We start from the raw sequence: 26,605 nt of genomic DNA on the forward strand, positions 1-26,605 counted from the left end.
TCCTTTGCACAGTCACCATCTTCCCCCTAAGGTCGCCTGAAGCTCCACCCCCTGATCAAAGCTCTGCCCCAGAACTCTGCGATGTATGCCCTTCAGAATCCAGAGGTATGGCGCCAAACAGAGCTGCACCCTGCTCACTGGGGGGCATGGAAGCTGTAGCTGGAGCCAGTGGTGAGGCTGTGTGGGAGCAACTCAGGAGGGCATCTTCTCTGCTGCAGAGGAAGAGGTCACTGAAAAATTAATCAGGTGAGAGGGGGACTTTCTAAACTGCTGTATCCTCAGTCTATACCCTCGCTAGTTAGAGAGTCCTGCCTGTGCATCCATCTATGCCCCATCCATCTCTCTCTCTGTGGCCCCATCCATCTCTCTCTGGGCCCCACCCATCTCTCTCTCTGTGGCCCCATCCCATCCATTCTCTCTCTCTGTGGCCCCATCCCATCCATCTCTCTGTGGTCCCTCCCATCCATCTTTCTCTCTCTCTCTCTCTGTGGCCCCTCTTATCCATCTCTCTCTCTGTGGTCCCTCCCATCAATCTCTCTCTCTCTCTCTCTGGCCCCTCTTATCCATCTCTCTCTCTCTGTGGCCCCTCTTATCCATATCTCTCTTTGTGGCCCCTCCCATCCATCTCTCTGTGGCCCCTCTTATCTATAGCTCTCTCTCTGTGGCCCCTCCCATCCATAGCTCTCTCTCTCTGTGGCCCCTCCCATCCATCTCTCTCTCTCTCGACCCTCCCATCTCTCTCTCGACCCTCCCATCCATCTCTGCGGCCCATCGCATTCGTCCCTCTCTCTGCGGCCCATCGCGTCTGTCCCTCTCTCTACGACCCATCCTGTCGTAGAGAGCCTTCTCTCTGTGCCCTCTCCCATATCTGTCTTTCCTTAAGCCCCATTAATGCTTCTCCCACTCTTGTTTATCTATCTATCTATCTATCTATCTATCTATCTATCTATCTATCTATCTATCTATCTACCTACCTATCTCTCTCAATCTCTCTTTTAAGAGGCATTGTAGTGACAAAGGCTGGGGGTGGCCATAAAGTTCTAGTTACGCCTCAAGATATAGATATATATAGATGTGTGAATGGGGGTGTTGCCCTTCAGAGTATTATTATTGCACACAGGCAGGATGCATAATTTCCCGATATACTTATATACAGTAGGTACACACCATGGGCATTACCCTGTAACCTGCCCTGGGTCCAAATCCCTTACTTACAACCTATATCTGTATGTGTCAACGTCTGTCTGTCAGTGTCCCAGTTTTTATTGTGTAAGCTTCCATGTGTCAATGTCTGTCTGCATGACCGTGTCTTTGTAGTAGCCTCTTTGAGTGTGTCAGCGTCTTTGTGTTTCAACATCCATGTTTTGGTGTCCGAATCTGTCCATGTAGTGCTGTGAGAGTGTTGGCATCTTTGTCAGCACCTTCATTTTTTGTCAGCATCTGTCTGTCAGTATTGCTTCCAGCTTCCATGTGTCAGTGTCTGTATGTGTGCCAGCATATCTGTGTGACTGCATCGTGTGTCAGCGTCTGTCTGTTTGTCAGCGTCCATCTGTTTGTGTGTGTCAGTGTCAACATCTATCTTTGTGTCAGCATATTTCTGTGCCATCGTATTTCTGTGTGTCAGCCTCCTTGTACTGTATCCGTGTGTCAGTGTCTGTCCATGTGGTGGTGTCAGAGTGTCAGCTTCTGTGTCAATGGCTGTGTGTCAGCATGTTAGCATCTATCAATATCTGTGTGTCAGTCTTTCTGCAAATTAGTGTCTATGTCAGCATTTGTGTGTCAGTGTATATGTGTGTCAGTGGCTGTCTCTGTCAACATATGTGTCAGCATCACCACCCCTGTCTGCTTCACCACCCCTTTCATCTGAAGGACACGCCCCCTTTGATTGACTATGCTCTCCTAAAAAGGACATTAATCAGTAATTTATAATTAACATATAATATAAAAGAAAAGCTATATTGAGATGTGCACATTTTTTGGTGGTTCATAAAGTGTTAATAGTGGTAAAATTAGAAGGTTTTTATGTGCTAGAGGTAACACTGCACCCTGGCATCTCCTCACATCACTAACCGGTCCCATTGAAGTGAAATTGAGGTGGGCACATTCTCTCACTGGCTCCCGTTGACTTCAGTGGCATAGCTGGAGCATGCGGAAATAATCAGTGAACAATTTTGGATTTTTCTTTTTTATTAACTGTTCTAGCACTTAAGAAAAGGCAGACAATGCAGTTCTCACCCTTTTCAAAATAAAAATGAAACTTTTTGTGGTTATAGTTTCATTATAAACAGGTTAAAATGTATGCACCAGCTACGCACTCCATAGAGATAACCACACCCACAGAAATGGCCAAACCGTAGACCACACACCCACATTACTGTCCACAAAACCCACATCATTCATAGTGACGCAGCAATTGTCACAACCCTTCCAGCGGCACACAATAGGCCCTTTATAAATTTCAGCTCCAGGCCTATATGGACCTTAATCTGGCTCTGGGCAGGCAGGGCACTGTATGCCGGGGAGGGCACTGGGAGGAGGCAGGGCAGGGGACTCTGGAATGACAGTCTAACTCTGAGTCCTGTCCCCCATGGCAATGAACATAAAATGCCCCCCCTTCGTGGCAACCAGTATAAAATGCCCCCCCCCCCCCCCCCCCCTACGCCAACCAGCAAGTAACCCCTGCAAGGAGCATATAACCCCTGGCAACAATCATGTAGGTAAGCAGCACTTATGTGCTATAAAATATCATATAATATAACATAACGGCCTGTGCTTTAATGTGTACTGAGCATAGCGGCCTGTGCTGTAATGTGTACTGAGCATAACGGCGTGTGCTGTAATGTGTATGGGCATAATGGCGTGTGTTATAATGTGTATGGGCATACCGGCGTGTGCTATAATGTGTATGGGCATACCTGCGTGTGCTATAATGTGTACTGGGCTTAACGGTGTGCTGTAATGTGTACTGGGCATAACGGTGTGTTGTATTGTGTACTGGGCATTACGGTGATGTGATCCTGGTTTGTGTATATACTGTAGTGTTTTTAGGCTCTTTCCAGAGAAAGGCAATGTCCAGTATCAACAGCCTTAAGTTGAGAGTGTGTAAAGTCAGGTTAGTGCCAGACAACCATGGGTCCATTCACATTTTACAGTCTCACCGACAAACACAAGTTAATATTGATGAATCTGATATTCAAACACTATTGAGGCTTTAGTTTTACCTGTCAATAATGGCAGGTATTTAATGCGGCCGGCGAGGGGGTTAAACAGCAAGGATTGCAGAAAACCAGCGATCCACGCTGTTTAACCCCCGCGCCGGCAGCTCGCTCTTTTCAATGTTCTGGGGAAATCCTCGCCGTCACAGGACGGCGAGAATTCCCCAAAACAGCGAGACCCGCGGCTAATGCAGAAAACTCGCTGTATTTAGCAGCGAGTCTCGCTGGTTCAGGAGCCGCATACGCTAATTCCCCCTCACTCAAAAAATGGAGCGAGGGGGAATTGGCGTATGAGGGGGCTGCGTTGAATACTGACATGGTAAGTGGTGACAGCGAGCAGGAAGCTCTGCTAGCTGTCACCACTCGCCCACAGCATTGAATACCCCCCAATGTATCTTAGTATAGTGATGTGGTAATCCCGCCTACTGTTATGTTGGCTCCACCCATTTTGCCGCCCACATGAGGCCACTTTCAGAAATATTCCAGGGCCACTTTTAGTCCCCAATCCGCCCCTGGCTGGGGCCATGGGTGGGATTGATGCCGGGGGGCCGGGGAGAATGCATGTAGTCTTGATGCGGATTGTCAGCTCCTCTGCACAGAGAACGTACTCAGACGGTAATAATACTGGGATTTGCAGCGATAGACAGATGCCGCACTCTCCATGTATTATATAACAGGCGCTCCAGTTGCTCTCCGATGCCTGGGATAAACCCCAGGCGATGGCATCTGTATTGGAGGGTAAACAGCTCGATACGGCTGTTGTTGTGCCAACACTAATGAGGAAACATTAATTAGAAGTGAACGGTCAGAGCCTCCGATGGCATCGGTTTGTTTCCCCAGAGAGAATTGTGCTCTGTATAAATCTACCCATGCCATGCTGTAATTCCACGCCATCTCTGGATGTACCCACGGAAAGGGGTCTTCTGTCCGTTTGCTGTGTGCACCATTCTCCTACCCTGCCAGTGGGGGCGATGTGACTTCCCTGTGCTCTGTACGTTCTATCAACAGATGTTGGATTGCATGACATCATCACCCAAATAACCTTATACTCATATATAATAATAACTAACCTAACTTATCTAGAAATAACAACACTGAAATGGCATTAAAATTGGTCACCTTTTGTTTATTTATAATACTTAAACTAAGTATGGCCAGATCATCAGTGTCTTATTGCCACTCCACATGTCCACCACATGACTTCCTCCCGAACCCTTGTTCTCCCAAACATGTCCACCACATGACTTCCTCCCGAACCCTTGTCCTCCTGAAAATGTCCACCACATGACTTCCTCCCGAACCCTTGTCCTCCCAAACATGTCCTCCACATGACTTCCTCCCGAACCCTTGTCCTCCCGAACATGTCCACCATGTGACTTCCTCCCGAACCCTTGTTCTCCCAAACTTGTCCACCACATGACTTCCTCCCGAACCCTTGTCCTCCTGAAAATGTCCACCACATGACTTCCTCCCGAACCCTTGTCCTCCCGAACATGTCCACCACATGACTTCCTCCCGAACCCTTGTCCTCCCAAACATGTCCTCCACATGACTTCCTCCCGAACCCTTGTCCTCCCAAACATGTCCACCACATGACTTCCTCCCGAACCCTTGTCCTCCCAAACATGTCCACCACATGACTTCCTCCCGAACCCTTTTATTCCCGAACATGTCCACCACATGATTTCCTCCAGAACCCTTGTCCTCCCGAACATGTCCACCACATGACTTCCTCCCGAACCCTTGTCCTCCCAAACATGTCCACCACATGACTTCCTCCCGAACCCTTGTCCTCCCAAACATGTCCACCACATGACTTCCTCCCGAACCCTTGTCCTCCCAAACATGTCCACCACATGACTTCCTCGCGAACACATGTCGTGGAACCCTTCCAAAGATGAATATGATACTTCTTCCTCCAACAAAATGTCTGCTAACTCCTCCCTAGGCACTCCCCCTAGTCTGAGTGCCTTCTGCCACCAAACCTATTAACTGTTTAACTGCCTAACTAAATTTTGCAATGCTCATGCAATCCCACTTCCTAGAAGTTTAGGATCACTTGCGCTTTCTGTATTTAGCGCTCTCTCTTCATTTCCATCTGTACAGATCACAACCTAAACCTCAGGGTAACCCTCGCACTGCCAGGGTTTTCTGAATAGTTTGCGCTTGCCAGTAGCAAATAATCGCTCTATCATGTGATAAACAGAATAGCGAGCGGTTTGCGTGCAACTCTTAATCCAGACCTGTGCCTTGTATTGCAGTTCTTGTATAACGTGTTTTGTATTACAATGGCTTTGAACACCATACCTCCCAACTGTCCACCTGGGGCCGGCAGTGTCCCGCGAAGGGGGGAGGGCAGTTGGGAGACCTTCTGCCCTACTCTACAGATTGGGTTAATAGATGCTCCATTCAGAAAAGTATAGGGGCTGGGGCACGGCCAGCAACTTACACACACACCCCTATTATATAGGATGAACCTGCTTTTCTATCACGATTCAGAGGCAGATTGCATAACCCTCTCATACAACCTAAACCTCCCCTGCTGCAGCCTAACAACCAACCTTCCCTCCCACAGCCTATTCCTAACCAGCTGCAGCCTAACCATTCCCTTAGTGCCTAACCATAACCTTCCCTCCCACAGCCTATTGCTAACCAGCTGCAACCTAACCCTAAAAAAAAAAAAAAAAAAAACCTAACCCTAACCGTTCCCTTAGTGCCTAACCCTAACCAGCTGCAGCCTAACCCTAACCGTTCCCTTAGTGCCTAACCCTAACCAGCTGCAGCCTAACCCTAACCGTTCCCTTAGTGCCTAACCCTAACCAGCTGCAGCCTAACCCTAACCGTTCCCTTAGTGCCTAACCCTAACCAGCTGCAGCCTAACCCTAACCGTTCCCTTAGTGCCTAACCCTAACCAGCTGCAGCCTAACCCTAACCGTTCCCTTAGTGCCTAACCCTAACCAGCTGCAGCCTAACCCTAACCGTTCCCTTAGTGCCTAACCCTAACCAGCTGCAGCCTAACCCTAACCGTTCCCTTAGTGCCTAAGCCTATCCTCTCCCTCAGCCTACCCGTAACCTCCAGGTTAATCTAATCTCCTCTCCTGCAGCCTAAACCCTAACCGTTCCCTTAGTGCCTAACCCTAACCAGCTGCAGCCTAACCCTAACCGTTCCCTTAGTGCCTAACCCTAACCAGCTGCAGCCTAACCCTAACCGTTCCCTTAGTGCCTAACCCTAACCAGCTGCAGCCTAACCCTAACCGATCCCTTAGTGCCTAACCCTAACCAGCTGCAGCCTAACCCTAACCGTTCCCTTAGTGCCTAACCCTAACCAGCTGCAGCCTAACCCTAACCATTCCCTTAGTGCCTAACCCTAACCAGCTGCAGCCTAACCCTAACCGTTCCCTTAGTGCCTAAGCCAATCCTCCCCTCCCTCAGCCTACCCGTAACCTCCAGGTTAATCTAATCTCCTCTCCTGCAGCCTAAACCCTAACAACTCTATGTGGGTACTATTGCAGTCATACCTCCCAACTGTCCAGAATTTCACAGGACAGTCCAGCTTTTTTGGGTCGGTCCCGCGCCCTGCCAGGGGCCGGCAGTATCCTGCGGTGGTGGTGGGGCAGTTGAGAGTCCCCCTCGCAAACAGCATGGAATAGATACTGTGCACACTGCAGAGAGGGGATGGGGGTATGGCCAGCAGCTCTGACAGCGATGGCCATACTCCCAACGGCGAGGAGAATAGGGGGGTGAGAACCGTGGACATAGGCCATGCCCCCTGACTGGGAGGCCATCCCTAGAAAAACGCTGAGAACGCAAGCGTGGCGATGCCTGCTCGTGGTGGGCATCACATGATGTCAGCGCCCGCCCCCAATTCGGCCATCTGCGGGCATCTGGAAAGTAAGTATGGACCATTGAATTTCTCCTCCATTCGGCCGCATGCAACGGGATATGTAAGTGTACACTTCCCTTGCTTGCTAGCGACGGGATTCGGCCGACGGGAGGGTAGGCGTTCGGCTGAGAGGTCTGAATCAGGCCCCAAGTCATTTAGATTATATTTGCAGGCTGCAGTTCCCTTCCTCAGCCTAAAGAGAGCGCTATTTCCCAACATATAAGACTTTATCGCCCTCTGATTTCATCATCGTTTCTTGTGTCACTGTATTCCTGATGCTTGGTAGTTGTCAGCGAGCCGATGTTACGGAAGGACGGTGTCAGGCAGCTTGTGGCTCGCCATCTGCTGCATGAATCTTACCGCTGTCTGACAGCTGCTGGTTATCTCGCCCGCAGAACGTCTCACACGTCTTGCTAGTCATTTGTTAACAAAATATGTTTGCTTTTATTTATTTAGCGGATTTTTAATTCTCTCAGTCCCTCGTGGCGGCAGCTGCTTTTCAATACCTATTGCTCCAATATGCAAATGAGAAAGAATTGACAGATTCAGTTATTTATTTATTCACAGTAACTTCTATACTTTAGGTGCGGAACACTACAATAAAAATCCTCTCTACTCCTTCTGTCTCCCCCCTCTCTCTGTCTCCCTCTGGCTCTTTCTCACACCCTTACTCTCTCCATCTCTCTCCCCTCTTTCTCTCCCTTTCTTCTCATTCCCTTTGTTATTCTCCCCATCTCTCTCCTCTTTATCTCACCCTTTCTGTCCATCCCTCTATTCCTTCCCCTCCCTCTCTCTCTCTCTCTCTCTTTCACCTGGGTACTCTATCTTGCTTTATACCACCCTGGCCTTCTGGCTAGGGTCCTTTATTATTTATTTCTCTTCCCCCTCTCACGTTTGTCACTTTTCACGTTCCTTGTTTTTTGTAGTTTTGTCACGTTTTTTTGGGTTGTGTGGTCGACCCTTTCGGGCCTTCCATTTCCCCAATGTGCCGAAGCTCTCGCCTTTTGGGGAGAGCTTCGGTCCCCCCGAGGACGACCCCGAGCCGCAAGGCGGAGGGAAGTCCACTGCGGGTCTCTCCAAACCATGGGGTGCGGAGGACCCACCGTCCTAACCCTTTCGGGGGTTGAGGAATGAGGGTCTCTCTAAGCTTCGGCGAAGAGGACCCACCGTTCCCTATTTTCCCCTCTTCGGCCTTATGGTTGAGAGGGGTTAGGGGAAAAACGGGGCCCTGTCTCCTAGGAGACGGACCCATTTGATCGCACGGCCTCCTTTGCACGTGTTTAGGCACAGCACTGGTGGTGGGGAGCACACCTCGAGTTTTTTCAAACTCAAATCTGTTCTTATCTTGCTTTATACACTCTCTTCCTGACAATGTCTCTCTTTCTCTAACACTTTCTGTCTCTCTGCCTGACACTGTCTCTCTCTAACACTGTCTATCTCATCTATCTCTCTTTCTGACAGTGTCTCTCTCTTCCTCTCTATCTCTCCCCATGGCACTCTCTCTCTCTCTCTCTCTCTCTCTCTCTCTCTCTGACAGTGTCTTTCTCCCAACTCTTCTCTCTATGATACTGTACCTCTCTCCCTGACACTCTCTCTCTCTCCTCCTAACACTGTCTATCTCCCTCTATCTCTCTTTCTGACCATTTCTCTTCTACTGTATCACTCTCCATGGCACTGCCCTCTCTCTCTCTCTCTTTTTCTTTCTCACTCTGACAGTGTCTTTCTCCCAACTCTTCTCTCTATGACACCATATATCCCCCTTTTTGACTAGTTTCTCTCTCCTCCTCTCTATCTCTCTCCATGGCACTGCCCCCCTCTCTCTCTCATTGATAGTGTCTTTCTCCCAACTCTTCCCTCTATGCCACTGTCTCTCTCCTTCTCAGGGACAGTATGGGGAGACAGAATTAACATTACAGTAAATAAATACAAAAATCGATTACAGGTAACAAAGAGCACCATAATTCAGGATGCACTACAGCTTAAATGTAAGTAGCGAGGGGGCGTACTTCAGAAAATGGGAATATATTTTACACCGCCATTATTATTATTATTTTTTACGTAAAACGCATCTATATGAGCCCCTATAATACAGTCTCTCAGACACACATAAATACATTGGCGGTTTTTACCTATAGGCTGCAGCCCCCCCCCCCCCCCCCCCCCCCCCCCCCCAGGTAAAATCCACCACTGTAGTGAAGCCAGATGCAGCTATTGGAAGTCCAACCAGCCAGTCACAAAGGCAGTCCCATTGGGAGGTGTTCCCTCCCTCCGGGCGATTGCACATACGCAGTACATATATCCAGGGGAGGATTTAGGGATGAGGTCACCCCTAGGCACAACAATAGTGTTCGCCCCCACCCCACCCCCGCCTAATTGTCTTATTTTTATTAATCACTTATAAGCCCTCATTTGATAATAGCCAATATACTGGATTTATAAAAAAAGGCACTATGTGTGACATGTTCTTTTATTATGAATACATATTTACTAAGTAGGACAGTTTACAGGGGCAGTATCTGCATGTCCTATCCATTTACACTCTATTTAAGATGGAATATAGTACAGTATAGTGGATATTTAGCAGTTATTGGTACATTTTGGGCTGACAGTACTATCACAGGCATCCAAGTGCCGCCCCCAAACATGTGCCACCCCTAGGCACATGCCTCACGTGCCTAATTGGAAATTCGTCTCTGCATATATCGGTACTGTGCACGCACTGGTCCCGGTGCCTGTCATCTGTATTGTACAGTCGCTGGGACCAAGATTCCTTCTATGGGCTGTTGCCAAAGCAGCCCATAAAAGCTGGCCGCATGCGCAGTACAGATGTTTGTACTGCGCATGTGCCAGTCCCGGCGCCTGTCATCAAAGCACAGGTGCCAGGGACCCGGGAGAAGAGGCAGCGGCTGGAGCTGCGGCAGCAACAGGGGGAGGGGTACCCCCCCTGCGACCAGAGGCAGCCCCCCACCCTCAAGAAGGTACGAGCCGCCACTGCATAAATATAAACAACATTGAATCATTGCTCTTGTGTTTAAACAATATCATGAGACTGAAAAAGACTATGGCCAGGATGTATCAATATTCGCATCTATAAAGTGAAGTTACCTTTTTTTTTCGGGCTTGTTTCGCGCCCGTTTTGCGGAACTGTCCGCGTTATGTATTATTTAGTTATCTTTTCTAATGGGCTGCGCAAACTCTGCCCTCCGCCGGATTGTTTTCGTTTTTTTGTCTTTGTTTTGCGCATGCGCAATGACGGCTTCTTGTTTTCTGACATGCGCAGATGTGTCTTACCTTCCCCTCGCCCTAATATTCCTTTCCCCTCCCCCTCCCAAGCCTCAGACCTCGCCCGAAATTGCCGTTCATAAGCAGCCTGACACCTCGCCCTAATTTGCATTAAACCCCACACTAACATGTCCATTTACCCATCCGTAATTTGGCACACACCTCACCCCAATGTGCCCGAATGAGCCACATACCTTGCCCTGATGTTCTCACCTCACCCTAATGTGCCTGACACCACGCTCCACTTTCATAACCATCCCATCACAACAACCACACAACTCCAAAATTGCCTCCAAGATACTAGAAAAAGGCATCCCACAAGACACTTTTTACCTCTGGTTGGCAGACCCTAATATAATAGGAACAAAACATTGCAATTACCTTACAGTTTTATTTTCTAGAATGGCACAGCAGTGTATATCGCCTGAAATACTTGGCGAATAATACCAGGGCTAAGCTGAGCGCTGCGAATGTTAATACATTCCACAGAGCATCAGCTTACATAGAAAACAAGAAGGACTGCTGCGCCGGAAACTCTGCGATACTAACACACCGGCTGAGTTTTTTTTAAATCAACAATGCAAAACTTTGTTCATACATCACGCGAACACAATGCGGACTCGAAAACGGGATGTCAGCGCACCGCTAAGCGTTGATACATCCCGGCCTAGATGTTTGAAACTAATAAGACAGAAATTCAAACTTGCATCCAGCGCCATCTTGTGGTGAACATGTACATTGCAGTTAATACTTTTTTGAAAGGAAATACGTGTTAAAAAAAAAAAAACAACCAAATAAAACAGTTTTCTCTTGACCAATCCCTGGCATATCATATCATGTGTAGAATGCTAAGGCTACAAATACACAGATTTGCCCGTACGCATAGCTGCCCACATCTCTGTGTCTACCATATTAGCTAGAGATGTGTAGCAGGGTTCTTCAGAAATTCGAATTCATCGGAATTTTGATGATCTGAACCAACCCAAACCTCCGGTCTTGAGTTGATTTTATCCAAACCGAGTCGTGGTCCGAATCTTCCTGTGGTTTGGAATTTGGAGTTTTAATCCAAATTTCTGGTTTGTGATTGTAAAAAGTAAGTTTTTACCTGTTTCTACTGATTTTTATCAATGATTCTTTTTTTTTTTTAAATAAAGTATTTTTATTCAACAGATTATAAGTACAAAGGCAGAGCATAATTCGAGTTATGTACATACATAGATGTCAAATGATATCCAGCCTTACATGCTGTAGTGCACATATTGTTAACATAAAATGCTGTTGTAATGTATATTCATGTAAGTACAATAAAGGGGTTGGGATCATTTGGTCTATTGCATTATGGTCGAAAGTCATTAGGTCGAATCCATTAGGTCGACATGACTCTAGGTCGACATGGGAAAAGGTCGACATGATTCTAGGTCGAAAGGTCATTAGTTCGACAGGTCATTAGTTCGACAAGGTCATTAGTTCGACATTGTCTATGTCGACATTCACAAGGTCGACATGGGATTTTTCACTGTTTTTTTACCTGAATGTCAACACAGTCGACATGGACACAGTTTAAAGTGCACTGCATCCCCTCGCATCGCTCGCTGCGCTCGCTATTCGTCGGGCCCGGTGCCTCGCTACGCTCGGCACACTATTTTATTCTCCCACCACGCCCTAGTGGATGGTAGGGCATGAAATACCGCCTGTCGGCACATGTTGGCTCAAAAAACAGTGGAAAACTCCATGTCGACCTTGTGAATGTCGACATAGACAATGTCGAACTAATGACCTTGTCGAACTAATGATCTGTCGAACTAATGACCTTTCGAACTAGAATCATGTCGACCTTTTCCCATGTCGACCTAAAGTCATGTCGACCTTTTAGCATGTCGACCTAATGGATTCGACCTAATGACTGTCGACCATAATGCAGTAGACCAAATGACCGCATCCCCAATAAAGATACTAGTTAATGGAAGGATATGGTGTCCCTGCTCTGTTCTGAATGGGTAACAGTATTTCAAATTTTCTAGCTATAAATTAAAGTACATAAGAGAAGGAAAGAGAAAGAACGTTTGTCATGCATTGAATGGGTATAACCAGAATTCCATCCCATATAGGGTAATACATTCTCGGAAGGTCATAAATTTAAACAGTGCTTATTGGTATATCGTGACATCCACACTCAGCCCTGTAGTATCAAGAGTGTGAGGAATGCGGAGACTCCAGCCACCTATTCCAAATTTTTTCAAATTTAGGCAGGGTGCCACGAGACATATAGACATATCTTTCATGTTGCACGGTGGGGTTGACTAGAGCCCTCCACTCTACCAGCGTAGGCCCCGAGGTTGCCATCCAATGCCTGGCTATTATGACTTTGGCTAGGGAGCATAGGTTGATCACATATTGACCTTCTACATTAGTAGGAGGGGTATTTTCTTTGCTTCCCAGGATGCACAGTTTAGGCGTTAAAGCCTGCTCAGCGATCCCAGTGGATATGATAGTTGATTTGACAGCAACCCAAAAAGAACTAACCAGGGGGCAGTCCCAAAGGAGGTGCCATAGGTTCCCTTGTGAGAAATGACATTTTGGGCAGTCCGAGGAGGTTTGGCCACCGAATCTAACCATGGTGTTAAGTATGTTCTATGTAGAATAAATAACTGGCCTTGCTGGAATCTTGCGGAAACCGTGGCGTGTCGTGGTAATGCCAGTGCCTCCTCCCATTCTTCTTCTTCTTCTTCAAGACTACCCACATCTGCCTCCCACTTGGTTTTCAGGGAGGGTAGTGAATCCTTGTGTAGAAAGGATAGCATAAACGAGTAGGCTAAGGATACGGTTTTAACCTGCCCCAGATTAGTCAGAAATGTTTTTGCTGGAGAGGATAACAATACAGGGGGACTGTAGTTGAACTGTGTATTTAGAGCATGACGCAACTGTAGATACCTGAAAAAATAGACCTGAGATAAGCCATACTCCTCCTTCAGCTGCTGAAAAGATTTTAGTATATTTGCCTGATATAGCTGCCCAATCGTCACCACCCCCTCAGACGACCACAGTCTCCTGCCCAATAAGCAGGCGAGCTCGGGAAGTTTGATGGAATGCCAGAGGAGAGCCTCAGGATCTATAGCCGTGTATCCCATCAAGGATTGGACCTCCTGACAAATCCTAATGGCCTGAATCACTAATGGGGGAGCACCCCCAGGGATCCTACCACCCAAAAGCAGTTGTGAGGGTGAGATGGTGGGGCAAATTTGATGTAGGAATGTAGCCGGAAGTGAAGACTGGTCAGTGTCCTGGAACCAGTGCCTAAGATGTGAGAATTGGCTAGCATAGTAGTACAAACTAAACCATAGACGTGCACAGCCCATTTCCTTAGAGGGTGCACAATTGGAGGGGCGTGTTCATCACGCCTACTGGGCGTTCCCATTACACAGTTCGTAGTGATGATCCATATTCACATTACACAGCACAAACTGACCCTATTCACATTATACAGGGGTTCGGCAGGCGGTGTTCCACTTGCTAAGCAGCAAAAGATTGCTACTTAGTGAACGATCCTGAATCAGGCCCCTTGTTCCCCTCACTGCATTCTCACACACAGCGTACTATTCCCTCACAGTATATGTCACACACAACCTTATTCACTTGTCCCCAGTCTCTGCACACATAACCTGCAGGCTTCAGCCAGGAGCCAGCCTGCCACAGTTCACTAGGTAGGCTGCAGCTTCACTAGTCCGTCTCCACCCGAGCACAGGACATGTCAGGGGCATGGCCTAATCACGGACCTCCGTGGCCACGCCCCTTTTAAAAAACTCGTGCTGAAGGAGCCCAGCCACTGCAGCCAGGACAGCGCAGGTACTGCTAGCCTGCCGGGGAAGGGGGCACTGTCGCTGACAGTCATTAGAGGTGCTGCAATTGTGCAGGGGGTGCCGGTCATTAGGAGGTGCCTGTGCACCCCTGGCACCCCCTGTGTGCACGCCTATGACCTAAACTGAGGCAGAGCCAGATCCCCATCCATCCTTGGTCTAGTGAGGGTACTGACGCTAATTCTGGGACGCTTGTTCCCCCATATCAATGTAGAGAGCAAGCTGTTTAAATGACTAAAGAAAGAAACTGGCACATGCACCGGAGACTGAAGTAAGACATATAATATCTTGGGCTGTAAGATCATTTTTATCAGGTTGACCCTACCTATGACATTTAGGGGCAATTTAGTCGACACACATGTTTTATCTTTGATAACGGACAATAATGGCTGTAAATTCTTGGGTATAAAGTCTCGGCTATCATTAGTAATAATTATCCCCAGGTATTTAAATTGGGACACCCAACTAAGTGGGAGAGGGGCGCCTGTCTGTAAAGCAATTGGCGCCTGTCTGTAAAGCAATTGGCATAGACAGTCTATAGTCTTTTAGGAACAGGAGTAAATCATCAGCGTAGAGTGCCACTTTATCTGTCCTCTGTCCCAGTTGGAGTCCAACCATACCCTGATGATTTCTAAGAATACAGGCAAGCGGTTCGATAGCTACAGCAAAAAGACCAGGGGAGAGAGGACACCCCTGCCTGGTACCCCTCCCCAAAGCAAAGGGGGGTGAGATATGATTATTAACAGAGATCCTGGCCATTGGGCGAAGGTACAACAACCGTACCCATTTTAGGTATTGTGGGCCGAAGCCAATGCGTCGCATTATGTGCCACAGATATGGCCACTCGACAGAGTCGAAGGCCTTGTTGGCGTCAAACGACACAATGGCAGAGTACGTCTCCTACATGTGTGTTGCCTGGATATGGGTATAGAGCCGCCTTAAATTTGTGCTGGTAGACATACCTGGCATAAAACCAGTTTGGTCCGGGTGGATAATGGACCGTATCACCCCATTCAGCCGAATAGCCAGGATCTTCGCCAAAATCTTGGTGTCGGTGGTGATCACTGAGATATGTCTGTACGAGTCGGGGTAGTCAGGGTCTTTACCAGGCTTTGGTATAACTACTATAATGGCCTCTGACATCGAGTCCGGCATTGCATTAACATCAAAAAGGCCATTGAATAGGCTCAATAACTGAGGGGCAAACAAATCCAAGTGCGACCTGTATAGCTCCACCGGGACCCCATCCACGCCCGGAGCCTTCCCTCCGGGAAAGGACTTAACCGCAGACTCTATCTCAACAACCGTGATAGGGGCTTCAAGAGAGGACCTGGCCTCCTCGGATAACATGGGTAAGTCATGGTGGTCTAAATAGTCAAATAGTTCTCCCTGCGAGCAGCTCATTCTTGAGCAATATAGATCCTGATAGAAATTCAGGAACACTTCAGCTATTTCCCCAGTGGATGTCCTCAATACTCCATCAGTGCCATATATCTGTGCAACAGAATTGGTTGGGCGATCTGAATGCACCAAATGAGCCAGGAGACTGCCCGACTTGTCTGCATTCATATATAGTCTGTGAGACTTAAATAATAAGCTGCGAGCATTACGCTCCTCTAAGTGGGAAACCCAGGCATTCTGTGCCAGCTCCCACCTCACTCTAGACTCCTCCGAGCCGTTCCTCAGGTGCAAAATCTCTGTGTGCCTACACTCTTCCTCCAGCTCCATACCCTTCTCTCTATGTGTACGTTTAATGGAAGCAATTCTAGATATGAGAGTGCCCCTCAAATATTCTTTGAATGCGTCCCATACCACCGAAGTGGAGGCCGTACCAATATTAACACCAAAGTATCCTTCCCATAGAGTCTGGAGACCCGAGGATTCCCCAAATTGCAGCAACCAGGAGGGGTGTAGTTTCCAAAAGGACTGTCCCCTCTGGCATTCCACCTCAACCGTTAGTAATAAAGGAGAATGGTCTGAGACACCCCTCGACTTGTAACAGACAGTCCGGAGTCTAGGTAATATCAAGGGGGAGACCAGGGCCAGGTCTATACGTGAGAAGGAGTGGTGAGTCTTAGAGAAGCAGGAGAATTGAGTGACAGCTGGGTTCCTCTGTCGCCAGGCATCTCGCAGACCTATCGACTCCACATAATTTGCAAATCTCGAGGGGCGGTCATCTAGAGGGACGGAGCTAGGGGGCCACCACCTATCCAGACCATGGTTCATTAATTTGTTAAAGTCCCCGAGACATATAACTGGTGTATCAGGGGATTGGGCCACATAGGTAGCCGCTTGTTTTAAAACGTCATAATTGAAGGGGGGAGGGACATACACCGCCAATATAAAGAAGGGTTGTGAGTACAACCTGCAGTTTAGGAAAACGTATCTGCCCAGTGGGTCCGTCTTAACACTGAGCAATACAAATTGTACCGATTTAGAGTGAGTAGTGTGAGAAGAGTGATATGTCCATCCCACCCAGGGCCTACGTAGGGACAGTAATCTATTTCCCTCAAGGTGGGTCTCCAGCAGGCAGGTAATGTCCGAGCCATATTGCCGGACCATTTTGAGAACAAGGGAGCGTTTAACTCTATCGTTTATACCCCGGATGTTCCAGGTTAGAATATTAAGCTGCGTCATATTGGGTAATAGAGTGTGAGAATCGAATACAGTCACTACCTACATAGCCACCTCCCAGAACCGTACACACCATCACTATCACATCATCAAACGCCATACCCTCCTTATCCAGGCGTAGTGAACTAATACATGTTGCATGACAAAGAGGTAGAGAAAGAAAAAGTAGGGAAACATAGAGAAAACAATCCCAACACAATACACCCCCTCCCTGTATACCTCCCCGAACTGTGGCATACTTATATCCCTAACCTAGTAACCACTAAGACCAAAAAAAAAAAAAAAAGTCTAGAAATATCTAGCTAACCGTGAAGGCAATCAATTAATAACTACCAATGCAAGCATCAGGACACCCCGGGCCATGCAGTAGGCCCATAGCTAGCCTAGAGTGACACATATTTAGAGAAAAAAATTGTATATTAATAACATTTCCCCCCACCCCTCCTATAGCAAAGAAAGAAAAGAATAAAAAATAAAAAGGCATAACAGTTATATCACAGTAATATTTATAGTCACGTTGGCCGGACAGCGTTGGTTTCAAGCAGGCATCCAGGTAGAGTCCGAGTAATGTTCAAGGCTACTGCAACATGTCCAGAGAGACACAAACCATGTCCATCACCAGCCTATGGTAAAGGATCAGGCCGGAGCCAGCTGTCGAGGACCAGGTGCAAGCCTATCTAGCCAGGCCCCCACTTCACGGGGATTGCTGAAGAATTTCGTCTCGCCCTCCGCCACCACCCTCGGCCGGGCCGGGAAGAGCATGGAGTAGGGAAGATTCAAGTCGCGCAGCCTGTGCTTAACAGGAACAAATGAAGCCCTCTGCTTCTGTACCTCCATGGCGAAATCAGGGAAAGCAGAGATGGTAACACCGTTCCTAATCAGAGGTCCCTTGGTGCGGTTCAGCCTCAGGATGGAGTCACGATCCTTATAGTGTAGAAATTTGGTTATAAATGTTCTAGGAGGAGCCCCAGGAGGAAGTGGACGGGTGGGAATCCTATGGGCCCTCTCAACCGCAAACTGGGGAGTGAAGGACTCCCTACCATACATCTCGATAAGCCAGGTCTCCAGGAATGCTTCTGGTGCCTGGCCCTCCTCCCTTTCCGGCAGGCCGACAAATCTGACATTATTTCTCCTCAGACGTCCCTCCATGTCCATAAGTTTATTCTGTATACTTGCGACCTGCTGCGTCAGGGTAGAAACTGTGGTCTTCAGAGGATCAACTGCATCTTCCACCGTAGAGACCCGCGTCTCCACCTCACCCACACGCTCCCTAATGCGCTGCACGTCCTGCCTCAGCAGGGACAGGTCACACTGTACCTTCTCAATTTTATCTGATAATCGTTTCTCAGTACCAGTAATGGCGTCCAAGATTTGTTGAAGGGATGGAGGTGCTGGTGAAGCATCATTAGGGGGGGTTTCAAGGTTGGCTGGGTCCTCAGGGTTTAAGACAGCGTCCACCTGTGTTGCCGGTGGGCCCTGCGCCTCCTGACCCCTTGCATATTTGGCCAGCTTTGCAGCAGGGGTGTTGTGGTGGTTTTGTTTCACCATAGTTAGACAGCGTAGACCGGCTCGCCAGCTGAGACGCTCACAGAGTCGTGGGCTGCGCAGGGTACAGGGTTTAGTGTGTAGGGCAGTGTGCCTTATATCCACACTATAGCAGCCAATATATTGTAGGACCAGGTCCTATGTAAGTATGCAGCAAGGGCCAGCAAAGTATGCAGCAAGGGCCCCTTCCCACTGATGTAGTAAGTCTGTGTGAGGTGAGGCTGTCAGCACTTGTATATGGCTCCCCCTATTCACTGTATGGGAGTGCTCCGTTGCCAAGATGGCCGCCGCAACACAGAGCTCACCCCCGGGGTCGGCTCTCAGCAGCCACACAGCCCCCGCTGAACAAGGTCACCACCGCCGAGCAGACAGGCGGCGCCGGGCAGGTGACAGGCAGTACCTCTTTGTAGGAGTCCAGCAGCGGGAGGCGCGCACACAAGAAAGTCTGCGATGCGGCGCGGGAGACAGGCCGCAGTCCTCTCCTCGGTCCGCCCAGCCGAACGGACAGTCAGCGCCGCACAATTGGAGTCGGGGCGGCTGCAGTAAGAGTACCGCAGTTTCAGGGGTAGCGGGGTGCGGGGAAACCCAGCGTGACTCAGGCCCAGGATAGTTAAAAGGAGAACTGGCCGGGGCGTCTCACCCGCTTGCCGCCGTAGCCACCATCAATGATTATTTTTTAACTATTTTATACCGAGCTGAAATGCAAATCCAAACCAAAACACTTGAGGGTGGTTTTGCCAAAACCAAATCACAATGATATATTAGAAACAAACAAATGTAATGGCGCACTGCTGGAAATGTATTCTATATAGCTGTCTATTCTGCTAATCCCACGCAGTCACACAATAATGGATGTGTGGGAGTATCAGCTACAAACAAGTTGGCAAAATGAATTCATATAAGCTTTGTTTAAACTTCAAACTGAATTATTATTTCTCTTTACAGCTTCCTTTATTATGACTATTAGATGTTTATAAAGCGGAGACTGAGCTCAATCAGAGAACGTTGTACAACACTGCCACCCAGTGGACGCTAGTCATAGAATGCTGCACAATACTGCCACCCTGTGGCCCACCAGTGAAAGTATGCTGTACAACACTGCCACCGCACCAAGGGCCTTATTCATACTTTCTGAGAAAATTTACACTTTAACACATATCAGCCCGGCGTCCACTGCCCATGGATGCCGGTGACAGCCCCGGCCTTTAGCCCTGGACGGGTGAAGCCTGGGGGTGGGACCCCTTTACTGGGGGGGTCCCCACTCCCCCAGGTACCCTGTCCAGGGCTGACCAGCATGATACGGCTGGGGGACCTTATGTAAAAAGTGTCCCCCGGCTGTGGCATGACACCGCGGGCTGTTGTCCGGGCTGTTTTCAGAAATACGGGACCCCTACACTATTTGTCCCCTGTATTTTTGGAACTAGGTCCGGCTCAATGAGCCCAGGGCTGGTTATGCTTAGGAGAGGGGACTCCATGCCATTTTTTATTCTTATTTTAACTTTTACACATTTTGTACACAGGACCATGCACAGATCTCAATGATCTGTGCATGGTTCTGTCAAATTCGCCTGTCACAACCTGGTCTATTTCTTTGGCAAAAATCGCATCCCATTAAATTTGCGAATTGTATACTTTATAATCGGAAAACATCTGGATGCGAATTGAAGTGTCACTAAAAATCGCAAGGTCAGAATGTGAGAATTTGCGACAAAAATTGTGATTTTTTTTTCCCCGCAAATCGCATCCTATAAAATGTGGGATTTTCGCAAAAAGTGCGATTTTGGATGTTTGGATGAAAAAATCACCCCCCCAAAAAAACCGATCAGCAGCCAACAGGGGGGACTCCCAACAGCCCCTTCTTCGCCGCGGGACACTACCGGCCGTGGGAGGGACGCGGGAATGTCCCTGAAAACCGGGACATTCCCGCGGTATTCAGGACTGTTGGGGGAGGTATGGTTTACTGAACTGGCTGCTGGGCAGCAAGCCCAGATTCAGGAGCAGCAAACCCATATTCAGATGTTGTGTAAGGGCAGCAAGCCCAGATTCAGCTACTGCATGAAGTTCAACAGTCAAAAGGTTGACAGGGTTTAAAGGTCGACATGGTCAAAAGGTCGACATGGCCAAAAGGTCAACATGCATTTCTTTACTATATTTCCAGCCGACATGTGCCGACAGGCGGTGTGGTGGGAGAATATAATAGTGTGCCGAGCGCAGCGAGCGATACGAGGGGACGTGGTGCACTTAGACAGTGTCCATGTTGACCTGTGTCGACATAGACACCCTAAAAACATTAAAAACTCATGTCAACTGTTTTCCATATTGACCTTTTGACCATGTCGACCTTTTTCATGTCGACCATATAACCATGTCGACTTTTTACCACTCGACCTTTAGACCCTGTCGACCTTGTGACTGTCGACCATTAGTGGTCGACCATATGACTGTCTATTATGAGTAAGTCTATGTTGCATACCATAACCGCTGTCCCATACAGTGACTGTCCCATGCTTCCATACAGTGACTGTCCCATGCTTCCATACAGTGACTGTCCCATGCTTCCATACAGTGACTGTCCCATGCTTCCATACAGTGACTGTCCCATGCTTCCATACAGTGACTGTCCCATGCTTCCATACAGTGACTGTCCCATGCTTCCATACAGTGACTGTCCCATGCTTCCATACAGTGACTGTCCCATACAGTGAATGTCCCATGCTTCCATACAGTGACTGTCCCATGCTTCCATACAGTGACTGTCCCATGCTTCCATACAGTGACTGTCCCATGCTTCCATACAGTGACTGTCCCATGCTTCCATACAGTGACTGTCCCATGCTTCCATACAGTGACTGTCCCATGCTTCCATACAGTGAATATCCCATGCTTCCATACAGTGACTGTCCCATGCTTCCATACAGTGACTGTCCCATGCTTCCATACAGTGACTGTCCCATGCTTCCATACAGTGACTGTCCCATGCTTCCATACAGTGAATGTCCCATGCTTCCATACAGTGACTGTCCCATGCTTCCATACAGTGAATGTCCCATGCTTCCATACAGTGAATGTCCCATGCTTCCATACAGTGAATGTCCCATGCTTCCATACAGTGACTGTCCCATGCTTCCATACAGTGACTGTCCCATGCTTCCATACAGTGACTGTCCCATGGTTCCATACAGTGACTGTCCCATGCTTCCATACAGTGACTGTCCCATGCTTCCATACAGTGACTGTCCCATACAGTGACTGTCCCATGCTTCCATACAGTGACTGTCCCATGCTTCCATACAGTGAATGTCCCATGCTTCTATACAGTGACTGTCCCATACAGTGACTGTCCCATGCTTCCATACAGTGACTGTCCCATGCTTCCATACAGTGACTGTCCCATACAGTGACTGTCCCATGCTTCCATACAGTGACTGTCCCATGCTTCCATACAGTGAATGTCCCATGCTTCTATACAGTGAATGATTGAAGGGTTAATCAGCCATCTTGTCTTAATGTACTTCTGAGTTTCGTTTCTCCTGTACATTCTGTAAGTTTCCTTTCCTGCATATCACGTGATGCTACTTCCCCAACTTGTTCCTTTGAACTCTGTGTTATGCACTTCGAGATAACTGTATACCATGCGATTTGTCCGAAACTGCTGTATGCTACACCATGTCCCTATATGGTAACTTGTACTCCCCCCCCCCCTCTCTAGACACTGTACTTTCCCCACCTCTGTACCTAAATGCCAGCCTATTAGCTTGTCGAGCCTACATCCTATGTATTGTTATAAATATGTGGTACGTCCCTCATTAAAGCCAGAGTTGTACCCTGCATACTTGGTCTCCGATTATTGATCATTTCTATACAGGGTCTCTCTCTCACGGAATTCTAAGGAGTCATCACATTGAGGTCTATCAGGTAAAGGAGGGATAACAATACATCCCCCAACAGCTGGGGGCTCGTCCGGGATTCTGGGTCTGTCCCTAGACTGACAGAGAACTAATCTTTTTGTCATTTTGGGATTGCAGACAGTCAGAATTTGAACCCGTGTATCTCTGTTCCGGGAACAGAAGAACACTTTTACGAAGTCTGGGACTTCTGAAGTCAGGGACTTCACTTCAATGTGCGCACACAGATCTGGGATCTGAACATTGACATTTGTGTCTGGGACACATAGACAGGACCTGGGGTCCGATTTAGTGACCTCAATTTGATCACTCGTCTCCTTATGGCCATTCTTTTCTGTCTTCATTTATTGTATGTTTAAAACTGTCTGTTCTATTGAATATCCTTTGTGTGGTTGGTAAGTGAACACACAATTGATATCTGTATAACCATTGTAAGTGCGGTTGGTAAGTTCACGCACAATAACATCAGGAAAATATTGTTTACTGTATGCCAACAGACTAGCGGCCTTGATGCTTCCTTACCTCTAAGGATAACGCTACGTGAGGCTTCATATACAGTATTCACATAACAACAAGACTCTGTCCACCGTCACGTAGACGGTCTGTTGTTTCACTAACATTTTGTACTTTTATATTAATGGGATGTACTTAGAGGAAATATAGTTCATATAATATTCAGATAAAGACCAACCCTCACAGTCTGCTGCCACAGGTCCCGACCTGCCTGACTGAGACGGCGCCCCTGGTCTGAGTATTAAGAACTTTCCACGCTCCCATTCACAGTCAAAAATATTGATACACAATCATACCCCGACATGGGTGGAAATAATAGTAAGAATAAAACAGTCTATCCACCCCCATTACCTAGTGAAACATGTAAGGAATATGTTGCCCGTAATTCATCCACGGATTACTTCTTAGTTAATCCATGGGTAGACAATTTAGCAGGGTGGACAGAAGCAGTAAGTCCCAACCCTTTCCCCAGAGAAGGATCAAACTACCCTTTCTTCATGGATATGGTCAAAGGTCTTTGTCTAGAGGATAAAGAAGCCTGGCCATATTACACAGCAGATCCCAAGTGGGATATGAAATACATGTGTGCAGGAGGAGAACAATGGCTCATCATTGCTCCCTCCTGGTACGACACAAACTTATCTAAGAAACAGAGAAAGATAAAATCTGTCACAACAAAATTACATAATATAGAAGAATTAAGGTGTAATAAAATACTCAAAAATCTGTCACCACCTCCCTATAGTCCACTATACCCCTCCATTACAGACACAGAATTAATGGCTGTCGGACATCATATCTTGAAACCCACAGCCCCATCATTTGGTGAAACAGGTATAAAACCACCTAAAAAGCCAAAAGAAAAAATAGACCAGAAAGATGAAAAAGACAATAAGTCATCCGAAAACGATGACACACCTCCCTTAGAGGGACATGAAGAAAATGAGGATCAAATGTTAGACAGGATCACAAGACAACAATTAATGGCAAAAAGAATAAACATAGATCCATCAAAAACAATCGATGAACTCAGTCCCAAATCAACAAAATCTGGTGCCATCTATGATGGAACCGCAACCACCCATACACCCTTCATGACAATAGGTGATCAATTACTGACTAAACCCATAGACATAGAGGATCTAAATAGAATAATCAAACACTGCCCAAAACCCACTGTCACAGCAACAGGATGCATTGCATATTTAAAAAAGGCATGTAATGGCAGAAATTACACACAAGAAGATATCAAATTAATTGTCGATAATGTTATAGATCATCACCACGCTTGGGACTGGGATAAGGTTCCAACAATTAGTGTAAAATCCGCAGATATCGACGCCTCAGACTACCCCTTAAATACCACAGAGGGGATAAAGAAAATGTGGACTGAATTAGAAACATACATGGTCCAAGTATTTAAAATGAGATCCTCCCTACCTGTAGCAGTGGCTTGTAAGCAAAAACCCACTGAGACAGTCACTGAATTCTGGAAGAGATTTAGGAAATGTTGGACCGAGGAAGCTGGCCTCTTCCTCGACATGCACCACTTACTCATTTCCACCTTTATCAGTAACTTACACAGCTCCATCTCAACATCAGTAAAGCAGAGTGTCTCTTCTTGGACCTCTGACAGTGTCGAGGAATTTGACACACACCTATACGAAAAAGAAGCAGCAGGTTGTTTTGAAGTAAAAAAACCCGCCACAATTCCTAGTCATAGTTATCAACAAGACAACAGGGGCCCACCAAATAGACAGAGTAGGGCACCCCAATATGGTCAAAGGAAACCCTTCAGACCATCACAAGGCCCACCACACCAACACCATCGGGCCCCTCCTTACAACAGAGATAATAACACTGGCGCAATAGCAAAACAAACAACATGTTACAATTGTGGCCAAGATACACACTGGGCTAGGGAATGCCCATTCCCACCCCAAAGACCACAACAACCATATCGACCTCCACAAGGCCCACACAGGTCTCAACAACCATCTTTCACACAAGGGCCACCCAGAGCAGCCCGTGGCCCCACACCCGTTCAAGAACATGTACGCTTTAGAGTTGACTGGTCCGACCCCACCCTGTGACGGGGCCCGGAGGAGGGTGTCCCATCTTTTGTCCAATTTACCACCCACTGGGAAGATGCACCCCTTGTCACATTATATGTGAATGGGAAGAAACTACCCTTTTTGGTAGACAGCGGTGCCACAACCAGTGTCCTGTGTTCCTTACACTATGATGGTGAATTACAAAAGACTACTCCTTCAATGGGAATCAACGGGATACCCACTGACACTTACCTGACTGACGAACTGACCATACAATCTGAAAACGGACGTTATTTAGGTGAACATCAATTCAGGGTCATCGCAGAATGCCCTGTCAACTTATTGGGAAGGGACCTTTTCAATAAATTCCGCATCTCCATCACACCTTCACCCAAGGGAAGTGGACTTCACGTCACTTCACCACACTTCTTAATGTCCCAAGACTCACTTAACACTTCAATTGACAAAATCAACGCAGGAATCTGGGCCAACGGTCCCTATGACACAGGCTTCATACCCTGTACGCCATACAAAGCCAAACTCAAACCAGATTCAAGTCAAGTATACATCAAACAATATTCACTCTCACAAGAGAAAATTGAAGGTCTTAGACCAATGATACAGGAGTTCTTAGAACAAGGCATACTGAGATATGTTGTCTCACCATACTCAACACCCATCAACCCAGTCTCCAAGGCTGACGGAAGTATTAGATTTGTACAGGACTTGAGGAAGGTAAATGACCTCATAGTCCCAATTGCACCAATAGTGCCAGACATTAACACACTCATTTCAGCCATCCCTGCAGACGCAGTATATTTTACAGTGGTGGATCTGAAGAACGCATTTTTCAGTATCCCGATTGACGCAGAGACCCAATTACTCTTTGCTTTTTCTTTTGAAGGTAAACAACTCACCTGGTGTCGTTTACCACAAGGCTATATTGACTCACCTGTAGTCTATAGCATAGTCCTCCAAGCCACATTGGCTCCATGGCACCCCCCCCATAGTTCTGTCCTGCTACAGTATGCAGACGATCTGCTACTCTGTAGTCCAACGGAGGAGGCCAGCCGGGAGGATGGTATATCACTGTTAAACTGGTTATGTGAATGTGGACACAAGGTGTCCAAAACAAAAATGCAATGGTGTCAAAAGCATGTCAATTACTTGGGTTTTGTGCTCTCTGAGGGAGAAAGGAAAATCAGCCCACAACGCATACAGTCTGTACTGGGCCTGGTCACCCCAGCTACCCAGAAAGATATGCTGTCTTTCTTGGGTATGGTAAATTACTGCAGACAGTGGATTTCTGATTGTTCCTATTACGATAATATCTTGAGACAATGCACACTCAAAGACAAACCCAAAGTCATACAATGGTCAAATGAAATGTTTTCTGCATATGAAAAGCTCAAAGCAATGTTAGTTAAAAGCCCCGCGCTTGGTCTCCCCAACTATGTTTTGCCATTTCACCTGTTTGCAAGGGACACCTGTAAAACTATGGCGGGTGTGCTCACCCAAGTTCATGGAGGCAAAATGCGACCCGTCGCATTCTTTTCAAAGGTAATGCCGGTCACTGTACAAGGAATGCCTGCTTGTCTTCGAGCACTGGCTGCCTGTGCAATGGTTGTTGAAATGGCTGCCGCACTCACTTTAGGACACAGTACCGTTCTCCATACTACACATAACGTATTGTCCATCCTCAAAGGCTTACATACACAAC

The 26,605-nt window shown here is 47.4% G+C and overlaps 2 protein-coding genes across 2 annotated transcripts in view; one reads left to right on the forward strand and one right to left on the reverse strand.

The window, feature by feature from the left end:
• Nucleotides 1–19,037, reverse strand: part of LOC146019991 (galanin receptor 2b-like) — a 53,609-nt gene extending 34,572 nt beyond the window's left edge. Inside the window, exon 1 of the mRNA XM_083152718.1 lies at nt 18,221–19,037. Within this exon, the coding sequence (XP_083008844.1) occupies nt 18,221–18,416 (196 nt within the window). The 5' untranslated portion in view covers nt 18,417–19,037. The remainder of the gene's footprint in view (nt 1–18,220) is intronic.
• LOC146019992 (uncharacterized) overlaps nt 1–26,605 on the forward strand; it is a 47,976-nt gene that overhangs the window by 16,858 nt on the left and 4,513 nt on the right. The gene's annotated exons all lie outside the window — the stretch shown is intronic.

This window comes from Crinia signifera, chromosome 7, assembly GCF_055691185.1.
Source record: "Crinia signifera chromosome 7, ASM5569118v1, whole genome shotgun sequence".
Lineage (NCBI taxonomy): Eukaryota > Metazoa > Chordata > Amphibia > Anura > Myobatrachidae > Crinia > Crinia signifera.